Genomic DNA, 24,579 nt, shown 5'->3' on the forward strand with positions numbered 1-24,579 from the left:
CCCCAGCTTGGTAGAGAAGTGCTCCCCTGGCCCCCTCTCCCCAGAACAATCTTTTTATGAGCTCTTAATTAAAAACTCAAATATTTCTTCTAAAATGATATAAGAATCTTGAAATTTAATTATTGTTGTCCTCAGAGTTTTGATGGATCAATTGCAATTAAATATTTATAGGACATATTCCTAGACCACTGAAGTCATTGGAACACGGATTAATAGCATAACTTGTTTTGGATTTTTGGACTAAATGCCAGAAACTCGCTGAATGGTGAAGAATCAAAGAACTATGAAAAACATACACTTTGTCTCTCAGAGGAAAGATACATTCCCTCTGGCCTACTGGCCATCTATTCACGTTTAACTTGTGAATCTGATCAGAACATACTTTTTATATTTTTTGTAAAGATGCTTGCCGTCAAGTCTGTTTTTTATGTTTTATTACATTTGTAAAACATTCATTTTATATTTAATTACATGTTAAAAGCTGAAGTGGAGGGGCTTCCCTGGTGGCACAGTGGTTTAGAGTCCGCCTGCCGATCGATGCAGGGGACACGGGTTCGTGCCCCGGTCCGGGAAGATCCCACATGCCGCGGAGCGGCTGGTCCCGTGAGCCATGGCCGCTGAGCCTGCACGTCCTGAGCCTGTGCTCCGCAACGGGAGAGGCCACAGCGGTGAGAGGCCCGCGTACCGCAAAAAAAAATAAAAAAAAAAAAGATGAAGTGGAGATGTTCATTTCCATTTAACAGTAGTGCTTACTGAAGGGCATTTACAACAACAGATAATTTCTTTAGATTGACTCAGTTTCCTATTAAGATGGTTGTTTGAAGATAAAAACTCTTTGGAAAACCTTAGTGATGTCAATATCAAAAAAAAAAAGAGTCAGCAGGAAGCAGTTTCACTGCTTAATTACATTTATCTTGTAACCTGTTACACCACTTTAAGAGCACGTTGTAAGGATTAGCAAAATCCAGAATCTTGCAACTGTTAATGACTTAGAGGGGATGATGTTATTGATCTTGAGAACTAAATTTATTCTTATTAAATAAATGTTGTCTATTTATAGTTTATAAGTAAATTGTGGAATCTATACTATGGAATTATGTCTATGAATGTTTTTGAGATTTCCAGTTATGTTGTGTGATTATTTAGCATGTTTAGTTCCAGGTTTTAATTTTTACTTTTGGAATAAAAAGCAAAGTACTAAGATTTATGTAAAAAGCATTAACTTAAAGCATACTCATAAATTCTTTTAAAAATCTACTTGCACCTAATTTTAACTTATGTCTTAGATACATGTTTACTAAGTGATGTGGGTAAGTACTAGTCAAGCGACAGGTTACAGTACATTATATAGACATTGATTTACCAACAGGTAATACGTTTTAGTTCAAAATTATATCTGTACAACTGTAGCTACTGTTTTCCCTTACTATGAAATGCTCCAGAGTTATTAGAGTGGTGTGATCGTGAACCAATCTCACTTGGAAAAAATAAAAGCCGTTATTGACTCAAAAATACAAAAAGGAATTTAGAGAACTGTTAGGTTCAGCATTCCTCTCCATTTATACCACTTCTCAGTTATTCCTGGGTGTTTGCATTGGTATGTGTGTGTATGTAATGTGTGTGTGTGTGCGCGCATGTGTGTGCACACAAAATCTTTTAGGAACAGACATTTTCATTAAGTATGTATGTTGATAAGTTGTCAGTCACTGACAGGATTGTTTGCAAAGTCAGTGATAACATGGGGCATTTTACCAAGTGATGAATTTCTCTTAGCTCAAATCACTAGTTTAGTAACACAGAGTAGTTACTCATCCTCAAAAACGCATCATCAGTAAATAGTTTGGGGATTTATCTCTTTTTAGACTTGAACTGTTCCACTCAAACTAAAATGAATGGATTATTTCCAGTAAACACAAAAATGAAAACCTTTTAAAAAGTCTTGTAGTCTTAATCTTTTAAGGCAAATTAAGTCCTTTAAAAGGATGTCTTAGTTTGTTCCATTTGTCAGTAATGTATTATTTTAAATTTAACATTTTGCTTCACCTTATTTTTTCAAAATCCATCACCTTAGATCACTTTAGTTTGATTTATCATACTGTGCTGAAAGTGTGTGCAAGTCAAATTCTGCAAGCATTTTAAACTATATTATTTTCACATTAACCGTTTATTGTATGTAGCAAAGGTGCCCATGGTTGGAAGTTACTATCTTTTATCTCGAGATGAAATGAATAATTCCACAACTTATAGTTCTTTAACTTTAAAACCATGAAAAGTGTGTACCCTTTAGTATTGTTTCAGTGTATTCAGTCCCTCGTAAACATTCATTTCCAACTATGTGTTAGGCATTCTGCCAGGTGTTAAAGCTGCCTACCTGAGGGGCCGTGATCCCCCGCTCAGGAACCTCAGGGGTTGACAGAGAAGGAGAGGGTGGTGACAGTAGGGAAAGTGAACTTGATTATTTAACATTTATTCTGTGTCTACAATATAGGCACTTCACGTTATTTTAGTTAACTCTTACAAAACCCCATAAGGTATTTATGTATTATTATTCCCATTTTATACAAGGGGAAACAGAGTCCCAGAGATGGCAAGTTGCCTGAGATCATGAAGCTAATAGGTGGCAGGGTGTGAGGGAGGGCTTTCAGACTCCAAACTCCACGTTCATTTTCATTTGTTCTATCAGAACCTTCTCCGTGCCAAGCATAACGTGGCTGTAAAAATGGATAATCTACGGCTCCTGCCCTCAGTTCTAATTTTTATGAGAACAACTCATACTCTAACAAAAAAGCCAGGACCGGATCCTTTTTCTTTTATTTTTTTTTTAGTTTTTAACATCTTTATTGAAGTATAATTGCTTTACAATGTTGTGTTAGTTTCTTCTGTATAACAAAGTGAATCAGCTAGACATATACATATATTGCCATATCCCCTCCCTCTTGCGTCTCCCTCCAACCCTACCTTCCCACCCCTCTAGGGGGTCACAAAGCCCAAGCTGATCTCCCTGTGCTATGCGGCTGCTTCCCACCAGCTATCTATTTTACGCTTGGTAGTGTATATATGTCCATGCCTCTCTCTCACTTCGTCCCAGCTATCCCTTCTCCCTCCCTGTGTCCTCAAGTCCATTCTCTGTGTCTGCGACTTTATTCCTGTCCTGCCCATAGGTTCATCAGAAGCACTTTTTTTTTTAGATGCCATATATATGTGTTAGCATACAGTATTTGTCTTTCTCTTTCTGACTTACTTCACTCTGTATGACAGACTCGAGGTCCATCCACCTCACTACAAATAACTCAAGTTCGTTTCTTTTTATGGCTGAGGAATATTCCATTGTATATATGTGCCACATCTTCTTTATCCATTCACCTGTCGATGGACACTTAGGTTGCTTCCATGTCCTGGCTTTTGTCAACAGAGCTGTAATGAACATTGTGGTACATGACTCTTTTTTTTTTTTTTCTGGTACGCGGGCCTCTCACTGTTTTGGCCTCTCCTGTTGCGGAGCACAGGCTCCGGACGCGCAAGTTCAGCGGCCACGGCTCTCGGGCCCAGCCGCTCCGCGGCATGTGGGATCTTCCCGGACCGGGGCACGAACCCGTGTCCCCTGCAACGGCAGGCGGACTCTCAACCACTGCGCCACCAGGGAAGCCCCACATGACTCTTTTTGAATTATGGTTTTCTCAGGGTATATGCCCAGTAGTGGGATTGCTGAGTCATGTGGTAGTTCTATTTGTAGTTTTTTAAGGAACCTCCATACTCTTCTCCATAGTGGCTGTATCAATTTACATTCCCACCAACAGTGCAAGACGGTTCCCTTCTCTCCACAGCCTCTCCGGCGTTTATTGTTTGTAGATTTTTTGATGATGGCCATTCTGACTGGTGTGAGGTGATACCTCATTGTAGTTTTGATTTGCATTTCTCCAATGATTACTTATGTTGAGTATCCTTTCATATGTTTCTTGGCCATGTGTATATCTTATTTGGAGAAATGTCTATTCATGTCTTCTGCCCATTTTTGGATTGGGTTGTTTGATTTTTGATATTGAGCTGCATGAGCTGCTTGTATATTTTAAAGATTAGTCCTTTGTCAGTTGCTTCATTTGCAAATATTTTCTCCCATTCTGAGGGTTGTCTTTTCATCTTGTTTATGGTTTCCTTTGCTCTGCAAAAGTTTTTAAGTTTCATTAGGTCCCATTTGTTTATTTTTGTTTTTATTTCCATTTCTCTAGGAGGTGGGTCAACAAGGATCCTGCTGTGATTTATGTCATGGAGTGTTCTGCCTATGTTTTCCTCTAAGAGTTCTATAGTGTCTGGCCTTACATTTACGTCTTCAATTTGTTTTGAGTTTATTTTTGTGTACGGTGTTAGGAAGTGTTCTAATTTCATTCTTTTTCATGTAGCTGTTCAGTTTTCCCAGCACCACTTATTGAAGAGGCTGTCTTTTCTCCATTATATGTTCTTGCCTCCTTTATCAAAGATAAGGTTACCATAGGTGTGTGGGTTTATCTCTGGGTTTTCTTTCCTGTTCGATTGATCTATATTTCTGTTTTTGTGCCAGTACCATACTGTCTTGATTACTGTAGCTTTGTAGTATAGTCTGAAGTCAGGGAGCCTGATTCCTCCAGCTACGTTGTTCTTTCTCAAGATTGCTCTGGCTATTCGGGATCTTTTGTGTTTTCATACAAATTGTGAAATTTTTTGTTCTAGTTCTGTGACCAATGCCATTGGTAGTTTGATAGGGATTGCATTGAATCTGTAGATTGCTATGGATAATATAGTTACATTCACAATGTTGATTCTTCCAGTCCAAGAACATGGTATATCTCTCCAACTGTCTGTATCATCTTTAATTTCTTTCATCAGTGTCTTATAATTTTCTGCATACAAGTCTTTTGTCTTCTTAGGAAGGTTTATCCCTAGGTATTTTATTCTTTTTGTGGCAATGGTAAATGGGAGTATTTCCTTAATTTCTCTTTAGGATTTTTCATCTTTAGTGTATAGCAATATGAAGATTTCTGTGCATTAATTTTGTATCCTGCTACTTTACCAAATTCATTGATTAGCTGTAGTGTAGTTTTCTGGTAGCATCTTTAGGATTCTCTGTGTATATTATAATGTCATCTTCAAACAGTGACAGCTTTACTTCTTCTTTTCCGATTTGGATTCCTTTTATTTCTTTTTCTTCTCTAATTGCTTTGGGTAAAAATTCCAAAACTGTGTTGAATAATACTGGTGAGAGTGGGCAACCTTGTCTATTTCCTGATCTTAGAGGAAATGGTTTCAGTTTTTCACCATTAGGAACGATGTTGGCTCTGGGTTTGTCGTATATGGCCTTTATTATGTTGAGGTAAGTTCTCTCTATGCCTACTTTCTGGAGAATTTTTATCATAATGGGTGTTCAATTTTGATGAAAGCTGTTTCTGCATCTTTTGAGATGATCATATGGTTTTTATCCTTCATTTTGTTAACATGGTGTATCACATTGATTGATTTGCATATACTGAAGAATCCTTGCATTCCTGGGATAAATCCCACTTGATCATGGTGTACGATCCTTTTGATGTGCTGTTGAATTCTGTTTGCTAGTATTTTGTTGAGGATTTTTGTGTCTGTTCATCAGTGATGTTGGCCTGTAGTTTTCCTTCTTTGTGACATCTTTGTCTGGTTGTGGTATCAGGGTGATGGTGGCCTCGTAGAATGAGTTTGGGAGTGTCCCTCCCTCTGCTATATTTTGGAAGAGTTTGAGAAGGATAGGTCTTAGCTCTTCTGTAAATGTTTGATGGAATTCGCCCGTGAAGCCATCTGGTCCTGGGCTTTTGTTTGTTGGAAGATTTTTAATCACAGTTTCAATTTCAGTGCTTGTGATTGGTCTGTTTATATTTTCTATTTTTTCCTGTTTCAGTCTCGGAAGGTTGTGCTATTCTAAGAATTTGTCCATTTCTTCCAGGTTGTCCATTTTATTGGCATATAGTTGCTTGTAGTAATCTCTCATGATCCTTCTTTGTATTTCTGCAGTGTCAGTTGTCACTTCTCCTTTTTCATTTCTGATTCTGTTGATTTGAGTCTTCTCCCTTTTTTCTTGATGAGTCTTACCAATGGTTTATCAATTTTTTTTATCTTCTCAAAGAACCAGCTTTTCGTTTTATTGATCTTTGCTATCGTTTCCTTCATTTCTTTTTCATTTATTTCTGATCGGATCTTTATGATTTCTTTTCTTCTGCTAACTTGGGGTTTTTTTGGTTCTTTCTCTAATTGCTTTAGATGTAAGGTTAGGTTGTTTATTGAGCTTTTTCTTATTTCTTGAGGTAGGATTGCATTGCTATGAACTTCCCTCTTAGGACTGCTTTTGCTGCATCCCATAGGTTTTGGGTCATTGTGTTTTCATTGTCATTTGTTTCTAGGTATTTTTTGATTTCCTCTTGATTTCTTCAGTGATCTCTTGGTCATTTAGTAGCATATAGTTTAGCCTCCATGTGTTTGTGTTTTTCAGTTTTTTTCCTGTAATTGATGTCTAGTCTCATAGCATTGTGGTCGGAAAAGATGCTTGATACAATTTCAATTTTCTTAAATTTACCAAGGCTTGATTTGTGACCCAAGATATGATCTATCCTGGAGAATGTTCCATGAGCACTTGAGAAGAAAGTTTATTCTGTTGTTTTTGGATGGAGTGTCCTATAAATATCAATTAAGTCCATCTTGCTTAATGTGTTATTTAAAGCTTCTGTTTCCGAATTTATTTTCATTTTGAATGATCTGTCCATTGGTGAAAGTGGGGTGTTAAAGTGCCCTACTATGACTGCATTACTGTCAATTTCCCCTTTTATGGCTGTTAGCATTTGCCTTATGCATTGAGGTGCTCCTGTGTTGGGTGCATAAATATTTACAATTGTTCTATCTTCTTCTTGGATTGATCCCTTGATCATTATGTAGTGTCCTTCTTTGTCTCTTGTGATAGTCTTTATTTTAAAGTCTATTTTGTCTGATACGAGAATTGCTACTCCAGCTTTTTTTTGATTTCCTTTTACATGGAATATCTTTTTCCATCCCTCACTTTCAGTCTGTATGTGTCCCTAGGTCTAAAGTGTGTCTCTTCTAGAGAGCATATATATGGACCTTGTTTTTGTATCCATTTGGCCAGTCCATGTCTTTTGTTTGGAGCATTTAATCCATTTACATTTAAGGTAATTATCGATATGTATGTTCCTATTACCATTTTCTTAATTATTTTGGGTTCGTTATTGTAGGTCTTTTCCTTCTCTTGTGTTTCTTGTGTAGAGAAGTTCCTTTAGCATTTGTTGTAGAGCTGGTTTGGTAGTGCTGAATTCTCTTAGCTTTAGCTTGTCTGTAAAGTTTTTAATTTCTCCATGGAACCTGAATGAGACCCTTGCTGGGTAGAGTAATCTTGGTTGTAGTTTTTTCTCCTTCATCACTTTAAATATGTCCTGCCAGTCCCCTCTGGCCTGCAGAGTTTCTGCTGAAAGATCAGCTGTTAACTTCATGGGGATTCCCTTGTATGTTATTTGTTGCTTTTCCCTTGCTGCTTTTAATATTTTTTCTTTGTATTTAATTTTTCATAGTTTGATTAATGTGTCTTGGCCTGTTTCTCCTTGGATTTATCCTGTATGGGACTCTCTGTGCTTCCTGGACTTGATTAACTATTTCCTTTCCCATGTTAGGGAAGTTTTCAATTATAATCTCTCCAAATATTTTCTCAGACCCTTTCTTTTCCTCTTCTTCTTCTGGGACCCATATAATTTGAATGTTGGTGCATTTAATGTTGTCCCAGAGGTCTCTGAGACTGTCCTCAATTCTTTTTTCTTTTTTCTTTATTCTGCTCTGCAGTAGTTATTTCCCCTATTTTATCTTCCAGGTCACTTATCTATTCTTCTGCCTCAGTTATTCTGCTATTGATTCCTTTTAGAGAAATTTTAATTTCATTTATCGTGTTGTTCTTCATTGTTTGTTTGCTCTTTAGTTTTTCTAGGTCCTTGTTAAACATTTATTGTATTTTCTCCATTCTGTTTCCAAGATTTTGGATCATCTTTACTATCATTACTCTGAATTCTTTTTCAGGTAGGCTGCCTATTTCCTCTGCATTTGTTTGGCCTGGTGGGTTTTTATCTCGCCCCTTCATCTGCTGTGTATTTCTCTGTCTTCTCATTTTGTTTAACTTACTGTGTTTGGGGTCTCCTTTTCACAGGCTGCAGGTTTGTAGTTCCCATTGTTTTTGGTGTCTGCCCCCAGTGGGTGAGGTTGGTTCAGTGGCTTGTGTAGGCTTCCTGGTGAAGGGGACAGGTGCCGGTGGTCTGGTGAGTGGGGCTGGATCTTGTCTCTCTAGTGGGCGGGGCCACATCTGGTGGTGTGTTTGGGGGTGTCTGTGAACTCAGTATGCTTTTAGGCAGCCTCTCTGCTAATGGGTAGGGTTGTGTTCCTGTCTTGCTAGTTGTTTGGCATCAGGTGTCCAGCCCTGTAGCTTGCTGGGTCTTAGCATTGAGATGGAGATCTCTGGGAGAGGTCTCACCGATTGATATTCTGTGAGTCCAGGAGGTCTCTGGTGGTCCAGTGTCCTGATCTTGGCTCTCCCACCTCAGAGGCTCAGGCCTGATACCAGGCAGGAGCACCTAGACCCTGTCAGCCACATGGTTTAGAAGAAAAGGGAGAAAAAAGAAAGAAAGAAAGGGAGGGAGGGAGGGAGGAAGGAAAATAAAATTATTAACATAAACAATAATAATTTTTTAAAAAGGAAGACAGCAACCAAACCAATAAATAAATCTACCAGTGATAACAAGCACTAAAAACTAAACTAAGATAAACATAAATATCAGAAACAAGTCAGTTGCAGACAGCAAACCCCAAGTCTACAGTTGCTCTCAAAGTCCACCTCCTCAATTTGGGATGATTCGCTGTCTATTCATGTATTCCACAAATGCAGGTACATCAAGTTGATTGTGGAGCTTTAATCCGCTGCTTCTGAGGCTGCTGGGAGAGATTTCCCTTTCTCTTCTGTGTTCGCACAGCTCCCGGGGCTCAGCTTTGGATATGGCCCCGACTCTGCGTGTAGGTCACCCTCAGGCATCTTTAGGGAGGTCTGAGGTGTTCTGCCAGCGTTCAGTAGGCGTTCTGTAGGAGTTGTTCCACATGTAGATGTATTTCTGATGTATTTGTGGGGAGGAAGGTGATCTCCATGTTTTACTCTTCCGCCATCTTGAAGGTCCCCCCAGGACCGTATCCTTTTAGAGTATGTCTGTTTAAACCCATTTTACCACATTTTTTGTTAAAACCATTCTATGGTAATAAGGTAGTTAAACCACATTTTGAATGGGAATCTCTTGATTCCTTTGCCATTCTTCATTAATTTGGGTCTGTAGGACATTTCTGTCTCAGAATCTTACAACTGACGTGACTTCCTGCCGTTCCTGGCCTTCCCCTTGCTGCCTGAGAACAGCACTGCCCTCACCACTCCCCTTAGTTGCTTTGTCCGCTAACCATTTAACCAGAACACTAGGGCAGACTGTGAGAATTTTAAAAAAATTCTTATTTTAACTAATATAAGCTACCTTATTTTAACTAAACTTTAAATTTCTAGGGTGAAAAAATTGTCGCCAGGATTAATTAATTCCAGAATGAAAATGAGCATTTTATGTTAATCCCCAGATCTTCATGTCTGCTCTTCAAGCATCATTTAAGTCTTTCTTGTGTTATCCTTTGCCTCTCATGCAGTGGAGCCTTAAAGATACTTCACCGTCCTTATGAGTGGAGAAACCTCAAAACATTTATAATATTTTTCATAATGTAAGTGATACAAGTGTCAGATGCCACAGATTAACAATATAAAACTAACCAAGTGCCAGTAGTACGTGTGCATGTAAAATATATCACTGGTTTATGCCTGGGATTGGTCAGCAAGATAATCACCTAAGGATATTTTTCAAAACCCCAAGATTCTGCTATGCTGTGTTTGTAGTAATAGGACAGAGATGGGGCAAAGCAGGTGGTGGACGAGATACGCTCCAGGTACTGTGTTTTGAAAAGGATCTCCAGGTGCTCTTGGTAGCGTCTATTTCCCACCCCAATCTCTTCTTTCAGAATGCTGAAAAATACTGCTGAAAACAACCTCATGCAAGTCAAGTCAGCATGTGTTTACCTGAACGATATTCATGTTCGTAACCGTAGTTCTGATCATTCAGTCAATACACATGCCAGGAATTGTGAAAGTTCTGTTTATTTTGTTGTTAAGTGGTTAGAATTATCTGGTGCTCTGTTGTGCTTTAGAACGTAACAGTTTAGATGAGTGTTTTATTTTACTGGATGAAGTTAATATTAACCTCAAAAATAGTAACGTCTGACATTTCTTGAATGCTTACTGCGTCAGAAGCTGTGCTAATAAGTCTGTGTTAATTTAATTTAATGTTTGCAGCAATACCATGAGGCAGATACTGAGAAAACTGAGGCCTGGGGGGAGGACACAGCCTCATGGGCCAAGGCTCGCCTGGCAGCAGCTTCATGCAGACCCTCACAGAGGCTGTGACCTTCACCACCACACTGTTTTGTTTCTTGTTCATGAAGGCAGTCTGTGCCGTACATTTCTCATTTAACTAATAAGCTGCTGTTTGCGGAGTACCTGCTGTTTCAGTGGTTTGAGAATTTTCTTGTCATGTATCTGTATGTGTGTACACACATATGTGTGTGATTTATATGAGTGTCTGCTATTAATATTTTTGTTGTAAGTAAAAATTAAATATTTGAAGTAAATGAAAATTAACATATTTGACACTTTTTAATTTCAGTTTATCGATGGTCGACTGGCAAAACTAAATGCAGGAAAGGGTTTCTCTGATGTATTTGAAGAAGAGATCACTTCAGGTGGCTTTTGTGGAGGTAAAGACTAGTTCCAGTGAGATTATCCATTTTCTGAATAACAATTATCTTGATATTTGCACTTGTGTCTCATATAATCTACTTCATAAACAACTATTTTCTCCTAAATATCTAATATCTTAGATACATTTTTTCATCTTATAAGAACTATAGTATTAAGTTACTTTGCCTGGTATGTTATTCAAGGCTGAAGGCGGTCTCATGAGTTGGTAGTGGTTTGCTTGGATAGTCTCTTAATATTACTGGAGATGAATATCATAGAAATGCAATTAGTTTGTATTTTCCAGCCTCCTGACTAGTTTTCTCCACTAGAAAACTACTAGTGATATCTACTACTAAGATTAAAGAACTGAGATTGTTGTTGGTATAATAGATTTTTAATGTAGTCCAGAAAGAAAGGTTTGAACACCACAGCTGCTTCTGTAGTAAGAGTGTCATTGTAGAAGTCTACTTTTCTTGCTTTGCAGACCCTGCAGCGTTAGGAACAGACTTTTCAGTCTACTGTCCCATGTTCTCACACTTGTCACTGTAATAAGTGCTCACTTAAAGCAGTGGAAGGAGGTGTCTTATTTTGTATGTGTGACACACAGTTAGGTGATACCCCATTTTTATTTAATATAATTAATGTAATATAATTGAGCAGTTACATTGTTTGAAATGTAAGTAATTCAGACAGTGTTACAGTACTTAGGAAATTAATGACTTAGGGACTGGTACTCTGTACATAATGTTCCAGTATGTAGTCCTGATTCTGGCAGAGAATTTTGCTGGAGACCTTGAAATGTCCTCTTCATTCTTTCAGCCAGTATTTGCTGAGTGTTTCCAGTGTACCGGGTGCTGTTCTAGATTTGGGATGGGCTAAACAAATAATCCCTGGTGTGTTCACTTTCACCTGGTGTGATAGTAGTTTTTCCACTTATATGTAGGTTTAATTTAGGAAAAAAAAAAAACCCTTCAGTCTGTGTGTGAATAAATAGTTGCTAGCATTGAGAAATAAAATGTGAAAAGACAAAGAGTAATAAGTCCTCATCTACAAACTTCCCCAAATTTAATTTTAATCTTGAATAAGATTTACTTTTGCACCACGAAAGTATAAAAACCATTGAGGTCATTTGTTCATTATAAGAGGTACAGATGAACTGAGCAGTTACGGACCTTCCTCTGATGTAAGCATAGCATTTCACTGAAAGCTTTCAGCTTTGAGAAAAACTTGGTTTCCTCGACTCAGCAAGTGAGCTGAATGTGGAATCGTTCAGCTCCTCGCTCTCCTCAGCTTATGGATAAAAATGTAGCTTCAATGGAACTTTTGTGTTAAAATAAGGCTTTTTTACTTTTCAACTCAGACAAGCAAAATATTGTCAGCTCGTGGACGGATTGCTTGAGGCGCCTACTCAGCATTTACATACCTGCCGTCTCATTATCGCTATGACCCGTGGGGCTAGTATCTTATATGGGATTGAGGATGACATCGTGTGACAGTAATGGGGTGGAACTATGATCCTTTTGTGTAGTGAAATCCTGTAGTCTTCACCATTGGTCCACAGACCCTCTGTAACAGAGTAGAGGGTAGGTGGCTTTTCTGGTGGGAGGAGGGTCACCAGATTTTTTCACGGAAGGCCCTGCTGTTTAAAAAAGAACAGAAGCATATTTATCACCAGGTAGCGTCTGATTTAGAGACTGCTGCATTTTCAGTACAACTTAATGCCAACCACTTTGTTGTTCCTTCTTAAAATGAAAAAGGTTTTGAACTCTTATTTTACTTTAAGGAGCCAATACTGATCCAAAAGGAAAGCATCATTTAACAAGTATTCACTTCAGTAGGTACAGCAAGAAAGTACATTAGAAAATGATGCCTGGCTGTCAGGTGTTATTCTTTTAATTATCATATTTTAGGTTATTATCTTAGAGATACATAGAGATTCTTCTTAGAAGAAAATAAAGCAAAATCATTAGAATTTGAAATGAAAAGACTAATAATCTTTTAAAAATTAGCATTTTTCTTACTAATGAGATATATGTGTATGTATAGTTCCAAAAATAGTTCCTAGAGGTCTGCTGCAAACATGTGTCATCTAGACCACATTTGTGAGAGAGAATACGTCTGAGATACCGAACTGGGGTTCAGAAAGTAAACTGTTATAATTTCTCATTTCTCTCATAGTTACAGTAAAAATTATCGTAAATGTTCATACTTACTGAATGTTAGTATGTGGTAGAAGCTCCCGTAAGAGCTCTCCAAGCATTATCTCCCTTAACCCTCACAGCACCCTGTGAGGGACTTTGAGTAGGTTTTTTGTTTTTGTTTTTTTTTTTTGGTGTAGCCTTATTTTTATGAGGGTACCCACCTCGATAATTTGCCCAAGGTCACACGTGACGGCCTGGCTTCAGAGCTCCTGCTTTAATAACTGTGATCTATTGCCTTCTTATGATAAGAGATCTTCTCAATTAGAAGACCTTCAGTAAACAAGAGCAGTACTCAAGCCTTCTCTGCTCTGATGGATAAAAGCAAAATTCCTGTCTCTTTTGAATATCCTTTGAAGATTTTTTAATATATAAAACCTTCAGAAAGATCACTGTAGGAGAAATCAACATTCACTGAAGCTAAAGAAAAAATCATATGTTCCTTTAAGCAAAAATAGGAAATTTTAGACAAGCATCTCATTTCTCCTCTTTCTGTTCCATTACAGTGGCAGTTTATATACTACTTTTGTTGCTAATATGCATGGTTATGATAAAATGAATATGAGTATAGTGGAGCTGTGTAATTGCTGTGACTGTTGTGCAGCACATCACATGTAGAACATCTCGATTCACATTGGGTCTAGAACTGTGGTTAACAGCTGTGAATGGGTGTGGATTTTCCAAAACGCTTCTCTGTCCTGTGAATCCCTGTGGTCAGAACTGTTAAGGAAATCCATGTTACCCCTGATCCCTTTCATGGGAGACTTGTAGAACATTCAACCTTATCTTAAGAGGAAAGTAAAAAGAAAATGTGTAGAGGGAAGAATATCATAGAGGTTAAAAGGTCATCAAAGAGACCACAAATAGGACAAAGGATGCAATTAGATAAACACAAATATCGGTCTGTGAAAAAGCAACTGAGGAATATTGAGTAGTTAAGATCATGTTTTTTTCCCCCCATAATTTTTAAAAATTGAGTTACAATGTTATATCAGTTTCAGGTATATAACATAGTGATTCGGTATTTTTCTAGATTATGCTCCATTTAAAGTTATTATTAGATATTGGCTGTGTATTATACTGTGCTGTACATTACATCATAGTATTTTATTTTACAATGTACCTAGTAGTTTGTACCTCTATTTTTTTTCATTTAAAATAAGACTAGTTATTAAAAATACACATCCAGTTTTCTGAACTTTAAAAAGGAGACACATTTTCAGATTGATTTTATATAGAAGTGTGTGGTTACTCTCCATTGTTAGCATTGGTTTCTTCATTAGTTTCCCAGCATAATCTGATCAGTCTTGTATTTATTTAATCCTATTTCTTTTTTTACTGACTGGTTACCAAAGAAATTTGAAGGGGTGGTAGGTAAGTAATCATTAGTTTTAGTGACATTTTTCTGGCCTCACTGAACAATTTAGAACAATTTACATTTTTTGATATGTGACTGCAGGTTACTGGAATTTAAGCAAATATATTTGAAGAGAAAGTCTTTGCACAAGTGAGAAGGATATTTTGTCCTTGAATGCGAGAAAATCACTTGTTTGATTAACAAGTACAATGTTGAGAATTTCCTCCATAATGCTTATTATTTCCATAATCCAGTTACTTTAAAAGAAAGACTGAGGGTTTTTTTTTTTTTGGCATTTAGATTTATTTTTTGAGAAGAAAAACAGCCTTTTTTCAAAAACACACATTATCAGAGAATAATGTGCTTGTCTCATAAATTTTGTGGAAATAGGAGCCTTCAGACTTAAAAGCACTAGAGTTGAAAGAGACAATTAGCCTTTAAAAATTTTTTTACCGGGAATCTACCTAAATTGTACTACATGTTTTCCTATTAAGCTGTTACTTAGGGACTTCCTGTTTGTCCCTATACCACATGATTCCACATTATTATTACGGGTGGTTCTGACTATCAGCTGTTTCTCCTCTAGGTATCAGCTTTGAGCAGCCCCCTTTCCTTTCTAGTATAATCGCTTTGAAGTCATTCAGAGAAAATCTCTATATAACTTAACTCTTCTCATATTTTATTTATCCTTCCATCTTAAAAGTTGAAGGACTAATGAACCAAGAATTAAAATACCTAGATTCTTATTCTTTCTCAGTTGCAATCTTTGTGAACTTGGGCAGGTAATCACATCAGAACCTCAGTTTCCTCATTTGGCAAGTTATTTGTCAGAATAACTAAGTTGATGGTGTGCTGTCGCATGCTACACGTTGCAGCAGCCAGGTTACAGACCTAGTCCCAGTGGCATGGTTCACAAGGGCGGAGTGGCCTGACCCACAGACTCACCGGACTGCAAAGCCCACTTCCTTCCCATCCAACTGCTCTGCCTGTGGCACCACCTGCTTGGCCTATTTTACAGTAGAAAGATGCAACTCAAGTAATATAACGCAGACAAAAACATTTTGCAATCTGTAAAGAGCTGAATACGTATGAGCTATTTTTATTCCTCACAACTTTCTCCAAGAGCTGACCTTTCTGTAACTGCTCTGAAGTTTTATGATAGTTACTTTCTTTGTGATTCAGAGGTTTAAAAAATATGTTTTCTGGAATGACAAGTGTTCCAGAATGCTAAATAGTTATATCATATAGTAGTTGGTGTTTCTCTTTCCACTTTCTAACTTCATTTTGGGGAATGAATTGAAACACTTTCCAGAATACTATGAATAATAACCAAGTTTTAAATATGTGATTTCCACACAACCATTTTTAGTAGAGAAGTAAAAAGTATATGAACTGATGAGACTTTTTAATGGAGAAGTAAAAGTATATGAATAATCTGGATAAAGACATACTGTTTATTTTCTGTTAATAAAATCTTCTTGAGAAATAAATTAATAGAATAACTTGTATTTTTTCATCATTTTACAAGGGAAATAAAAATTTAAAAATTTTGGTCAGGCTATATACTATCTGAAACTCATGCCCTTTAAGCAATGCATAGGCTATTTTAGGTAGATACATTTTGTTGTAGTCATTTCATAAGATTAGAAAAATATTGTTTTCCTCGTATTTCTTCTTCCAGAAAAGGTACAGTGTAGTGCTGAGTAATAAGAGATGTTCTTCAGAATAGGGGTTGTTTCTTGATATTTCTTTGAAATTAGGGAGAGATTTTTAAGTATAGGAGTGAATCCAGAGCTGGAAATTTTTTGCCTGATGTTGATTAGGGATGCAAAGGTAACAGCTAGAAAGAAGTTCTTGGGCTAAGGATCATTCTGCCTCTGTGTTATAACAGCAAGGTGATGCATTTGTTAAAAAGCCACAGCTACACACAGGAGGAGAACACAGTCTACTTTAGGGATCCTTTGTACTGGGTAGTCAGTCTCTGAGTAACCTTTGTTTTTTTTCTTGTGGGAGTATTTAAGCATTTAAACAACCGGGAAGGTAGATGAAATCTAACTAAAGTCAGCTGATATAAAACAGTACTTTAGTTGTGTGGCTTTCTTTTTTTTTTTTTTTTGCCTTCTTATATCATCTTATTGATTAAATTAATTATCATATTTGGAGCCAAATACGTGATTACTGGTTTTACTAGGACTGGTTGTGTCAGCATTTGAACTTTCTGATAACCATGAGGAGATACTACCATATTTCCTGGGGTAGTACCTTTCAGATTTGGGTTTACAACTAGAGAATATTTTCAGAACATTACTGCCGGTTAATTGCATGAAAGTAAAATTTGCTATCAATTAATACTAATGTCTAACAACTAGAGGAATCTTTTTGGTCCTCAAGGATCTTTGCATTTCTAAATTTCCTTCTAGTTTTTTCCTTTCCTTATACACTTTTTAAAAAAAATTTTTAATATCTTTATTGGAGTATAATTGCTTTACAATGGTGTGTTAGTTTCTGCTTTATAACAAAGTGAATCAGTTATACATATACATATGTTCCCATATCTCTTCCCTCTTGCGTCTCCCTCCCTCCCACTCCTTATACACTTTAAATATTGTTTTAAATGAACCTAATTGTATAAAAGAGCCAAACTTTTACAAAACAACATAGACATAAATATTAAAAAATCAGTTTAAAAGATGTAGGAATTTTGGATTTCGAAAGAGAGGTTATTTTTTCCCTCTGAAAGTAGTGTTAAAATGAAAGAAGATAGAATACCTTAACATGTTATCTTCATATATGAGTAAAGAAAAAGTAGTCTTAAAAGTGCTAGTTACTATTTTCCTAAGAATTAGAGCATTTTTTAGTTCTTATGGTGAATTGCTTCTTTTACAATATTACAGATAAATAAAATTTGCCTACTAAAATCCTGGAAATGCTAGTTCTTGATGAATTTTGGTTTATGGATTGATTTTTGAGCAGATATTCCTGACATCTTATTTTTATACATTTCAGGGAACTCGAGGTCATATCAGCAATGGGTGCATACAGTCAAGGTAATAATAAACCGTCACAGTTTCTTTTTTTTTCTTTCACTCTAACATATATGGGAAAATGTTCAGTTCAAGTATACTGTTTATGTTTATGCTGTTTATTGGCAATATTCGAAATGTTTCTATGTTTTCTCACACTTTAAATATTTTTATTTTATGCTTGTGGTTTGTTGCTACTTATAAAGAAAATTTTAAAATAGAAAGCTTTTGTCTTTCCGTTTTCAAAATAAATGGCTTGATTTGGAAAGCAAGATTTTACTGTCACCTTATAATAAATTCCAGAAGAAGGAGTTAGGCAGAGTGGTAGGATTTGATGGGAGTTTTATTATTTCTGGTAATGTGCTTTTGTTAATATGATTATTTAAAATATAAAACTCTCTGTCACAGATTGAGACTTTACTACAAAACAGAGAAACAGATGATTGTATTTCTTTTTTATTAAACTTTAAATATATACTGGTCATATTGCCCAAGTCTGCCTAAACTGCAAAGACGAAGGGATTTTATTATGCCAATTAAAAGAACAGAGTAGAATGTTTACATTTTGTGTGAAATTACTATAGCGTATATAAAAGCTTGAAAACATCCAACATGAAATAATTTTGTAGGTCTTTCTTTAAGCTGTGAGTAAAGCTCTTTTTCTATACTATTAATAATGCTTTGTTTTCAGGACAATCTGGCCAAAAATTTTTAGGACTGTGTTTCTGTTTTTCCTTTGCAGAAAGGAGGTGCACTACTCAACACAGCAATGACCAAAGCAACCCCCGCTGTGCGAACAGCATATAAATTTGTAAGTTCTCTTTGGTGTTTTAAAAGTTCTACTGGTAAAATTTTATAACATTTTCCTAGATGATAAACATGTAAATCCAAAATCTTTTCTATTCTCCTATAAATAAGCTTTTAAAAAAATTTAGAGTTAATATCGACTGAAGCAAACTCAGTTATTAAAATTGTATCATGGTCCAGACAGGATATTTCCTCTGTATAATCTAAAAACGGCTCTTCATTTTATTTCAAAGCTATCAGCAAAACTGTGCCCTCAACTCGAAACAGTCCATGATGAAGAGCCATTTTTAAAGATTTGATTCTTTCATTTAACAACATATTTTAAATTCTCATTGTGCACTTGAGGCTTAAGTAGAAAAACATTTTTAAAAATATGGCAAGTTCTCTTCCCTCAAAGATACTTTGACTCTCCAAAATTAGAGTTCTTCAGTGATACCCCATGGCTTGTAGTAAAATAATAATGATGATACCAGTAGCAACCACGATAAGCAAACAATTAACAACCTAAAAATCTCTTTGCTGTGATAACTGAGACCCTCCAGGAGCCGGCGCCTCCTGCGTCCCGTCTCATCTCCCCGAACCCCCAGCCTTGGTGTTTCCAGACCCTGAGCTCTGCTCATTTCGTGAATGCAGGGCACTCTCTTCTGCCTCTTTATTCTTCACAGGCCGTTCCTGCTGCTTTTGGGACGTCCTTTTCTTGGCTTCTATCCACCTACTAAATTCATCCTATAGACGTAGTTTAGACATCAGTTCCCCTCAAAAAAAAAAGTCCCAGTGCCACACAAAAAGCGTTTATATAGCTCTTCTGTGCTTCCACAGGACCTGTGGACAGACCTCTGCTTCAACAGTTGTGTCTGTGCACCTGGTATCTATACAGGAGACCTGTAGGAGCTGGTGGGTTGGCACTCAGCAAGGCTTTCTTTGAAAATTCAATAGGTCATATATATAGTCTGTATTTCTAAAAATATTCTGGGCATTAGTTTTGATTTTATAAGAATTTATCTTCACATGCTTTCTCAGTAATGAATCGATGTGATTGAATTAATGATAGAATAATAGGTTTTGATAACTTTAGAACTTACACTCTTTCCCTGACTTACAGTTTTGATATATATGTAGCCACCATTTCTGTTTAAAAAAATCTGTTTCAAAGGTTATGTTTTATAGTAGGGAGGCTAATCTACAGAGTGGATTCAAAGATACGGAACCAAATCTCTGAACTATCTGAAGCCTTATCAGGAAGTAAAAGTAAGAAGAGGTGACGTTTTGTCTTAGAAGCGTCAGCCTCTGCCTTTGTTCAAAGCCTTGCTAGGAAAGCTCTCTGAGTAGATCGCCTTCTCACTCTAATTAATACTGGTGGTTTGATCTATATACAGTTTTTGAAGAGATGTTAATTTTTCACAATGAAATAGCACATAGCTGCCATGTAAAAAAAATCGAACTAATGTTGAGCCTCGTTTTCCACATTTAAGATTCTAAAAAGGTGTCACAGTCAAGTACCCTTCATTTTGATTCCTGAGAGAATGCTCAACGTTTTCCTTCAGGCTTGGAGAGGTTAGATTTTAGTTTTGCTAAATACGTGTTCTTCTCCTTAATTTCATTCATATCCTCCATAAAAGCACAGAGATAGTGCAAACATGTTCAAAACCCCATTTGTTATTTAAATTTGTATCCTTCTAACCAGTATTTTATTTTGAACCCTGCTCAGCAGAACAGTAAAATATTTCAAAAATTTAAAATTCTGCTCTTTGGAAGATTATTCCCTAAATTAAGTTCAGGCGAATTAGAGTATTTAGAATATACTTAATCACTTTTAACATTTGTCTTGTGATCCGGTTGAACATGAATCAAGAGGTTTGGGGCAAGTAGATAAGTCAGTCTGTGACCTTCGTGGTTGTGCCGAAAACTCTTCTTTCTAGACTGCTCATATTCTGAAATATGAGCTCTGAAATTCCTCCTTTGGCCACAGATTGCTATGAACAAAATTCCCAATTTCTCTTGAATGGTATAACGGGATTTATTTACCTTGAAGTTCTGTAGATAACACATTTTTAAAAACCCTGGGAACCATGTTTTTAACTGTTTTATTCATTCAGCAAATCACTGTCATGATCTAGGCTTTGTACCGGTTATTGGAGCAGGGCAGGCACTGTGAGTAAGAGAGGGGCTGTCCCTGCTTTTATATGTGTATTGCTGTGTGACTCTCGGTGCTTTGGACGCACTACAGAGGTACCGAATGTGTATTCATTGAAGGAAATTAATGATTTTGTCCTATACTTAGAACATTTTTCTATCTTTTGTTTTTCCATGCTAATAAGGAGCCATAAAGAAAACTCGAGTGGACATACATATCTTCTTACACATCTAAAAGTAACAGCAAAGTGAATACATATTTGATTTGGCTAAAAGATGTTCTGAGTCAACTTTCTTGTTAGGTCTTTGCATTCTAAATTATTAGCCAAAGCCGTATTTGCTGGGTGCTTTTCTGCAGAGAATACTTGTTTGTTGATAAGTTTCCACTTGATAAATTGAAAAGGATAGAGAGATCCTGTATCCCACCTTCCGGAGGGTCTGAAAGAGGTCAGTGAGGGGGAGGTGGACAGCAGGCGTGTGAGTGAATCAGCACAAGGATGGCTGACCATGACTGACACCTCACTCAACTCTGTGCATCTGAACGATGAGTGTGAATCAGGTGGGTTTTGAAAGAATAGAGGATATTTAGGCAAACTAGAATATAGTCCAAATGTGAGTAAAGATAGGTGCAAATTTGAGGAGATTAGAACAGGAACATTTTTGAGGGGGGTAATTATGCATTTTTACCTAACGGGAATGTAGGCATTAATCTAGGACCCTTGAAATAGATTCAGTGGCTTTACCACTAAAATAATGCATGCAGAGATGCTCTGTTGATTCTAAAGAACCATGGAAATATAATTTAGTGTTATGTGGCTTTTTAGATAATCTTTTAGATTATCTTCTGCCTCATTTACAATAACGAAATAACTGTTTAGTTCAGTTCAGAACGTTTCTTGAGCAGTTACTGTATGCCAGATGCTTGCTGAGTACTTCGGATATTAACAGGCCCCTCTTCCCCTCCGTGAACTTGGGAAGACCCTTCCTGGAAGTAACTTGGCTTCATCTGCATGACCTGAGTCTGTAGAATAAGACTCACAGTGCCATTTCTTTCGTGAGGCTTAGATTCGGTGGATGTATTTTAAAAACCTTAGTTTCTCCTTGTTCTTGGGAAGAAGTTGGACTTGGACCTGGATTTGAATCTAGGCTGTGGAGGCTTATACCCTCTGAGTCACTTTCCTTATTTGTAAAGTGTAATAATAATAGTACTAACTCCATAGCGTTGTGAAGATTAAATGAGGTAAAGCATGCTCGGTACCCAGCGCACAAACGCCGAGGAAACGCAAAATAAATGTGAATTTCTTTTCACTTCTTCTGTGGGTGGGAATTTCCAGTGGGAATTGAGCTTTTCTGAAAGCCCCCCGTGGTCTTCAGTTCACTCACACTGCACGGGAACCACAGCGGGACCTCACGGCCTCCGATGCTGGAGCCAGGTTCCCCTGGAACATGAACAGAGCCTTTAAATTGTTAAATGACTTGTAATTTTTTCCAGGAAAACTGTATATGACATAGACACAACAAGACTCGTGTCTGCCTATAAAAGCACTTTGTAAAGTTGCCTGAGTTTCTTCTTTTTTTTACATCTTTATTGGAGTATAATTGCTTTACAGTGGTGTGTCAGTTTCTGCTTTATAACAGAGTGAATCAGCTATATATATACATATGTTCCCATATCTCTTCCCTCTTGCATCTCCCTCCCTCCCACCCTCCCTATCCCACCCCTCTAGGTGGTCACAAAGCACCGAGCTGATCTCCCTGTGCTATGCGGCTGCTTCCCACCAGCTATCTATTTTACACTTGGTAGTGTATATATGTCCATGCCTCTCTCTCACTTTGTCCCAGCTTACCCTTCCCCCTCCCTGTATCCTCAAGTCCATTCTCTAGTAGGTCTGTCTTTATTCCTGTCTTACCCCTAGGTTCTTCATGACATTTTTTTTTTCTTAGATTCCATATATATGTGTTAGCATACGGTATTTGTCTTTCTCTTTCTGACTTACTTCACTCTGTATGACAGACTCTAGGTCCATCCACCTCACTACAAATAACTCAATTTCATTTCTTTTTATGGCTGAGTAATATTCCATTGTATATATGTGCCACATCTTCTTATCCATTCATCCGATGATGGACACTTAGATTGCCAACAAACACCTGAAAGAATGCTCAACATCATTAATCATTAGAGAAATGCAAATCAAAACTACAATGAGGTATCATCTCACACCGGTCAGAATGGCCATCATCCAAAAATCTAGAAACAATAAATGCTGGAGAGGGTGTGGAGAAAAGGGAACCCTCTTGCACTGCTGGTGGGAATGTGAATTGGTACAGCCACTATGGAGAACAGTATGGAGGTTCCTTAAAAAACTACAAATAGAACTACCATATGACCCAGCAATCCCACTGCTGGGCATATATATACCCTGAGAAAAACACAATTCAAAAAGAGTCATGTACCAAAATGTTCACTGCAGCTCTATTTACAATAGCCCGGAGATGGAAACAGCCTGAGTTTCTTAAAGTCCAGACATTTGCCCAGATAACCTGCTGCTCTGATGTGCTTTCTCTTTTCCTTGCCCATTTGTCAAAGTTTCAGATTATGGCTGGGCGGTAGTCATCTCGCGGCCTCTTGTGTTTTTAATAGTTTAGGAGGCGGAATAGGCTAACTGCGAGCCTTTGTATGATGCCTGTGCAGACAGAGACTGATCGTGCTTTCACCACTTCATTTAGGTGTCATAGTGTGTGGTATGTGTCCCTGAAAATAGAGCTTCAGATGATAATCTCTTCTTTCTCTATATAATATGAAGACTTGGTAATTCTCATTAGATGGGGTCTCATGTACTCATTCCTTAAGTGTAATAGAAGCACGCTGAGCCAGACCCTGGTGTTATCATTTCCTAGGCAAAGAATCACGCAAAGCAGGGAATAAAGGAAGTGAAGAGTAAGCTGAGACACAAGGTACGTCCCGTGCTGCTTTTCATTCTACCGTGATTCTTGCGTTAGTTTGAAGCTTATGCCTTACAAACCACACGAGATTTATGTTTCTAATGACTTTGGAAATATGCTTAGCCCTTTGTTCAAGAATGTATTTTTCATAACAAGCCCTCTGGCAACTATCTGCCATTCTCTATGCACCCCCTGAATAATCTCTTTATTGTCTGCGTATTTTATCACAGAGCGACCAAGATCTTCAAAGGTGCTTTAACAGGATGTATGTTTTCATAAAGTTGATTGCCTTGATATCACAATTGAAATTCTTGCTTCAAGCTGAGAATTTTTTTTTTTTTTTAAAAGATGATCTTTGGTGCAGAATTAAGGCAGGAATGCCATCGTTTGGCTTTATAGGATCTTTCCAATAGTAGCTACTTTAAATTGAAGAATGTTCTTAACTTACAAAGGTGTATTTGAATCTGTGAATATTGCATATATGTGAATAGTTACGTTTATGTATATGTGTGTTTGATTTGATTACATACAATATCTTGGCAGATTTTATCAGTTGTTGTGTTTTGAATTTCTGCCTCTGGAGGGAAGAGACTACTTAAAACTTTCATTGTAGTAATGGAGAGTGAGCGATCTTCGTATAAATTTTATTGAAATTGTTCAAAAGGGTCAGACTATTTTGGAATTTATTAATTCATAATATAGAAAAATGCATTTTCTTCCTAAATAGGTTTTTTTAAACTTATACCCCAAGTGTTATTTTGTTACTTGCATCTGTATTGGATACTTTATCTATTAAGCAAAAAAGTTTAGTAATAAAATGAGTATTTTAGAATAACCACTTGTATGCTTCTTCACGTGTAGGAAAATGAGGACGATTATGGGACTTGTTCTGGTTCTGTACAATATACGCCCGTCTACACGCTACGCAGTGAAAAGGGAAGAAACCTAGCAAGGCGTAAGCTTGCCCAGGTGAGGCTGTTTACCCTCCCATCTCCCAGATTCTGAAGTCACGCAATTCCAGTCAATTCTTCAGGAAAATTTGGAACCCATTGATTTTTTTTATCATATGGTGAGAAACCCTGCGTTGACGGTCAAGGAGGTGAGTAGGTGGCGTCTGGGCCACGTAAGAGGGTCCTGGGAGCGCAGGGTCCAGGCCTCAGTCTGTACACACGTCACTGGGTCGTGTCCTCCTGGTGAGTGGAGAGAGACAGGGCAGTGTGTGGTGGTCCGGGACTCGGGGTAGCTTACTGATGGCTT

General features: G+C 37.3%; 1 protein-coding gene across 3 annotated transcripts in view; it reads left to right on the forward strand.

Annotated features, from left to right (window-relative positions):
* DENND1B (DENN domain containing 1B) overlaps positions 1-24,579 on the forward strand; it is a 250,682-nt gene that overhangs the window by 185,428 nt on the left and 40,675 nt on the right. For 2 of the 3 annotated variants that reach the window (XM_082833223.1, XM_082833225.1), the window contains 5 exons: positions 10,785-10,875; positions 17,420-17,460; positions 18,179-18,247; positions 23,278-23,334; positions 24,184-24,291. In XM_082833223.1, coding sequence (XP_082689349.1) covers positions 10,785-10,875; positions 17,420-17,460; positions 18,179-18,247; positions 23,278-23,334; positions 24,184-24,291 — 366 coding nt within the window. The remainder of the gene's footprint in view (positions 1-10,784; positions 10,876-17,419; positions 17,461-18,178; positions 18,248-23,277; positions 23,335-24,183; positions 24,292-24,579) is intronic. The other variant, XM_082833224.1, reaches the window with a different exon arrangement.

The sequence above is a fragment of the Leucopleurus acutus genome (genome assembly GCF_964270905.1).
Source record: "Leucopleurus acutus genome assembly, chromosome: 2".
Classification (NCBI taxonomy): domain Eukaryota; kingdom Metazoa; phylum Chordata; class Mammalia; order Artiodactyla; family Delphinidae; genus Leucopleurus; species Leucopleurus acutus.